The sequence below is a fragment of the Sitophilus oryzae genome, unplaced genomic scaffold (assembly GCF_002938485.1).
Source record: "Sitophilus oryzae breed Bouriz unplaced genomic scaffold, Soryzae_2.0 scaffold_1512_pilon_pilon, whole genome shotgun sequence".
Taxonomy (NCBI): domain Eukaryota; kingdom Metazoa; phylum Arthropoda; class Insecta; order Coleoptera; family Curculionidae; genus Sitophilus; species Sitophilus oryzae.
In genome coordinates, this window is record NW_022146184.1 from 3,614,385 (window position 1) to 3,620,358 (window position 5,974).

General features: G+C 34.9%; 1 protein-coding gene across 1 annotated transcript in view; it reads right to left on the bottom strand.

The window, feature by feature from the left end:
- LOC115878447 overlaps positions 1-2,323 on the bottom strand; it is a gene marked incomplete at its 5' end in the record, with an annotated part of 14,180 nt that extends 11,857 nt beyond the window's left edge. Inside the window, 2 exons of the mRNA XM_030894957.1 lie at positions 1,998-2,112; positions 2,172-2,323. Coding sequence (XP_030750817.1) covers positions 1,998-2,112; positions 2,172-2,323 — 267 coding nt within the window. The remainder of the gene's footprint in view (positions 1-1,997; positions 2,113-2,171) is intronic.
- Between the last annotated feature and the right edge of the window lie 3,651 nt (positions 2,324-5,974).

A 5,974-nucleotide genomic window follows, 5' to 3' on the forward strand; every position in this document is an offset into this window, starting at 1 on the left:
CTGATGTACTTCGTTCAGTTACGTATTATTGCTGGAGTGAGATTACTAGGTGGATGCAATGGGGTGCTGGGGTTTTAAGGGAAAAATTCAACCGAGGGAGGCTAGCGTTACATTAGCCCTCCCGGCAAAAATGTCCTGTAACTCGCTATGGGTTGTGGTGCTAGCTCTGTACGTTGGGTGCTAGGTAGTGCTAAGTGGGTGCAATGGTGCTAAAATATTAAAGAGTTTGGAGGACCGGGGGGGGCTACTGTAACAGACCCGTTCAAATCTATACTATAGAATGAATGGTCAGCCATCGTTCAACGTCACGTCATATATTGTCAAACTCTCTCAATCACTTGCCAACCAGATGATAAAGAAATTGATGACGTCAATACGGCATTTCCTAAATTAGTGCATATTCTTTTTAGTAATGATTGTCATTGTCATTCGATTTGGGGTTATAATTTTATTGACGGACATCGATCAATGTCAAAATTAAAATTTGATTGTTGCTGTAAAACAAAATTCAATTTTTTTTATTGCAAAAATGCATTAGATTATGCAAAGATTTAACCAAAATGAACAAGAGCTCATTGCTAAGCTTATAAATTCTTTTTCTCGAGAAAGAGACGCTTGTAGAACACTCTACTACTACTTTTCTGTTTTCCGAAATATTTAACAACGAATATATCTGGAATAAAATGCGCAAATCTCAAAAACGAAACGGTTTTGTAAAGTGCATTTTCAGGACTACAACATACTACGAAACAAGCAAAACGATTTTCAAAGGAATTTTGGAAAAGAGTTACTCAGCACCCTGTCGATTTTGTCAAGAACCAGGAAATGTCTCAGTTACAGCTAAAATATGCTTGGTGATAGTTCATTTTACGTAGAATTGACAGCCACTTTTACCGTTTTTAATGAATTCTAACAGATCTTGAGTTATTTGTGAAAATCTACAAAGAAATAGTTTTTCTGTTTCCAAGATATTTAACGGCAGAGATATCTCTGGAACAAAACAGAAACGGTTTTGTAAGTCATTTTCGGAACCCACAACATACTGAAACAAACAAGAAACGATTTTCAAAATTTTTAGGAAAAAATTCCTCCAGCACCCCTGTCGATTTTGTCAAAGACCGAAATCCCTCAGATCACAACCAAGATATTCCTACTGATAGTTCATTTTACGTAGAATTGACAGCCGCACACCGTTTTTTAATAATTCTAACAGATCTTGAGTTATTTGTGAAAATCTACAAAAGAAATAGTTTTTTTCTGTTTTCCAAAATATTTAACAACGAATATCTCTGGAACAAAAACGAAACGGTTTTGTAAAGTGCATTTTCAGGACTACAACATACTCTACTTGCCCGTAGACGCCGTATATGAATGAAATTAATTTTAACAGTCCAAACGATTGGACTTCGAAAGGGATCGTAACTGATGAGAGTTAAATAAAAAATAAATAAATACCGAAAAAAATGGAACTCGCTCAACTACTAATATAGGAACGTACCATTGCGATAAAAAAAAAGTAGTACAAGAATTAGTAGTCCCAGATAGAACTCCTGGTCTATAAGTATATCGAGAAGTGGATATCGTCGTCACTATGAAAACAATACAATTATGCCACCTAACATTTTAGGTGTTACCATGAATTTGGTAATACGTGGCGAAATAAAAGTATAAAAAATTTACGTACCTTTTAAAAATGGGCAATTTTTCAAGTTTTAAAAATATTTTATTATAGACCAGCAGATTAAATCATATTTTGTTGTACTACTTTTTTTGATCGCAATGGTACTTAAAATGTTCTAAACAATATGAACTGATCTAAGACATACCCTAAAACTCATATTTGACAAATAATGATGACGAAACGGTGAACGATGGCTAAAGAGTCTTTATCAGATATCGTTGCGTGTTTTTTTTTGTTTCATTCATACCATATCTATCTCTTATTCCCACATTTAAATAGAATATGAAATCTAATTTCATTATTGTAATTTACTTACACCCTTAAACATGCTGACAAATGATGTTATAAGTGGCAATATTGATATGCCCAGACACATAAGGCTGCAAATAACCAATCTTGTAATAAAAGAATTGCATAATACATCTGCATAACTGAAAAACCCTTATTAGTAATTTACTAAATTGAAACTAAAAGTTTTTTTTCGAAGTACCTTAATAATAATATATGCCTCTCATATATAACGTTCAGTTCATACCTCACATTTAATTGGTACCATTCAGAGCTTATGTACTTTGCACAATTTCGATTGTACTCCAAATTTAATGTCTTATTACTCTTTATATAATCAGCAACTGAATCAACCTAGAAAATATGAATATGCATTAAGATGTTCTTAAATATAAAAAAAGAGCAGATTTAGTCGTGATTGACTAAGTTAAGAAAACATTCAAAATTTAAGTGAAGATGCAGTCAATAATCGCCACACAGGCTAATAAATCTACTTATTCAATTTGTCAAGCTTTCGAGAATTTCATTCCCATCATCAGGACAGTTTGAATGAGTCAATTAACAAAACAACATCCTCTGCACAATAAGGCCTTAAAAACTAACATTATAGGACATTGGGCTTTAAAACCTTATTTACTCTTCCGCATTCACGAATTTCAAATTCCAGATCTTTAAGCCTGGGCTACTCGAGAACGGTTCTGAAAGGAAGAAAAGTTCATGTCAATTGTCAAGTTGAAAACATTGTCAAACTTGAAAAACTTAATCCCAAAGAATGTTTTAAGATGGATAAAGTGGATATTGGTTTCTCCGTATCTCCATAATTTTTAAATCGGGAACCAAAAAAAGTGGTCTACCGTCAATTATTATTCTTAACCTCGAAATCACACTGTCGCATGTCGAGGTAACTGAATTCCGCTACGTATTCCAATAGTTCTCCGATTTCTATAGCATTGTTATGATCTTCCGGGGGAGTGCACATGATTTTAGTTTTATCGATGTTCAGCTTAAGACCCAAAGCCTCGTATGCCCAGGTATATGTGTTCAACATTTCTTGTAATTGCTGTAACGTTTTTGCAACTAGAACGCAATCATCAGCGTATTGAAGTTCTGTGATGTTTATGGGGTTTTGCCCTGAGTCTTTTTATGTTGAACAGACAGCCGTCGTATCTGTATCTAATGCCCAATCCTCTTTCCTGTAGTTTGCTATTCACTATAATGGAGAGTGCTGCCATAAATATGTTGAGAAACGCTAAGACACATCCCTGCCTAACTCCTGTGTTTGTTAGGAAAAGACCGCGGAATAAAGCGCGAATTATAACAGGTCTCTTAACAATGCATATGACTGTCAAGTAGTACTACCTGAACAAGCTCAACCTGTATCAAGTACACACACCGGAAAAGTCTAGGGATATTACAATTTTATCCAGCCATCGTCAGGAATTTTATTATTTGCATTTCTAATATAATAAAATTAAAATAAACAAATAGTTTACAGGACGTATTGGAAATAAAAATGCGAAATTTACCGAATTTTTCAAATTTACCTTGATTTTTATTGAACTCAAAAAAATACACACATTTTTTTTTATTCTAAACTGTGAATTAAAAGAAAAAAGATAAAACCATTTTTACTTAATAAAGGGTATGGCCTCCTCTACTGTTCATTACAGCCCTACATCGTCTCTCCATGCTCCTGATCAGGTCGTCGATCTCTTCTTGAGGCACAGCCTGACACGCTGCATTCGCGGCCCGAACCAGATCCCTACGAGTTTCACGAGGCATACCCATTCTCAAAATTCTTCTTTGGACCGCGTCCCATACGTCCTCGACGGGGTTTTTGTTTGGGAAGATGTTTAATTGATGACCATTGATAAACTCACTTACCACTCCGGCTGTATGAGGCCGTGCATTGTCATGCATGAGAATAAAGTTTCTCCCAAGATCATTGGCATATGGTAACACGACAGGCTCAAGAATTAAATCACGATATGTGATTCCTGTTAGAAACCTTTCAAGAAAAACGAGATCGGTTTTTCGGCCTAACTGGACTCCTCCCCAGACCATAACTGTTCCACCTTGATAAGGGTGCACTTCCTGAACATGTTCCAACCGAATAAGATTTCCCGGTTCTCTCCATACCCTAAGCCTTCTCGAATCCGGATGAATTCCAAAGCGTGACTCATCCGTGAAAAGAATATTGGCCCGTTGTTCATTCGACCACTGAACATGATCTTGAGCCCACAAATATCGTACCTCTCGATTTCCTCTCGTTAAGGGTTGAGCTCTCCAGGGGCGTCTGCTTCTTAGGTTGACCTCTCTTAATCTATAGCGAACAGTGTCAGGACTAACGGTTACATTATGTGTTTTCTGGAGAATTAAACTAAGCTCTGTTGCTGTAAGAGTCGGTCGGCGTCGAGCATTTAATTGTAAAAAATGATCTTGCTGAGTGGTAATAATGCGATGTCGTCCTGTGTGCCTTTCAGCAACATCACCACTTTCACGGTAGCGTGCACTTAATCGCGATATTACACTTTGCGTTGTATTTAATTCTCTAGCTACGTCGATTTGGCGCATTCCAGCTTCGAGCATACCCATGGCCCTTAGCATTTCGTCTCTGTTAAGATATCTACGTTCCATAATGTCGTTTAATACTAAACAGAGTTATTTGAATGAATTCTGGCCAGTTATCATAAAAACATAGCCAATACAGGTTAAATTCGAACAATTGATGCTAGGTGCTTTTTATACATTTGACAAAAAATGCACAAACACTTCGGCAAATGTCCCAAATTTAGAAATAACTAGTGTGACTACTTCGTTTCAATCGAAGTATAGAAAGAATCGGCCTACAAATATGTGGTTGTTTATTCAAAACATTTATTTTTAACTTTAATAAAATGATATCCCTAGATTTTTCCGGTATGTGTATTTGCTGCATCTTCTGCGATAAAGATCCTGAGATCCTTTGATCATTTTCATCCAAATATCAACGTTAGCTCAGAAATTATTTGGAAAAAATCGGAATAAGAATGGAACTTCTAAATATTTTACCACAAAAAAGAAGCGTTTTAGGACAAAAATGTTTACGAACTTATTTTTATCTACAAAATATGCTCACGAAGTTTCACGAATACAATTCGAGCCACCCTGTATACTAGCCTTATAATAGTATTACTACTTATATATTCGTAATCTTACCTCAGTACCTACCTGAAGTATAAAATTAAATAACAAATAAGCAGTTATTTCAAAAGAATGTATACAGCCCATTATAGCTAGCTGTGCCCAAAGTATATGTATACATGTGCATATCCAATAAATGCATAAAAAATGTATATGTATGTAATAGAGTACTGAAATTGACTTATTTCCCACTACAAAAGCACAGCATTGAAGAATAACTGACAACAAAAAACTTAAAACAAACAAAAATCCAAGATGATTACTATGGCTTACTCTTATAATGCCAAATGATGTTTATAACGAATGCTACCAACTCGACTGTCCATACCCATTTTTGATAAATTTTACCTTTACTTATATAATATCTAGTGGCTAGAGTCGGTTTGGTTATAGGTAAAAACCATTTCTGCTCCAATGCAAATAATTTAAATAAAAAGGACTTGGCCAATAAATATGCTCCAGCACAAGACGTAACCTAAAAGTTATAATTAAAAAAAAATCTATATACTGAACTAAGAAAAATTGTTGAACTATGAAAGATTTGAACAAAAAAGTGTGACTGGATCGGGATATTTTTTTTAAATGGAACACCCTGTATATTATTGCATTTTTGGCTTCCTTCCAGATCACTTTACATATTCATAAGATATAAATACATATATTTCGATAACTTCAGAGATATTAATAAATAAATAAAAAATATACAGGGTGTCCCAGAAATAAGTGCAAGTAGTTTAAGGGGCGGTAGATCTCGATAAAAGAAACATATCTTCTCTTTATCGTTTTTCAAAGAAGTCCAAAATAACGGAGTTATTTTACTTT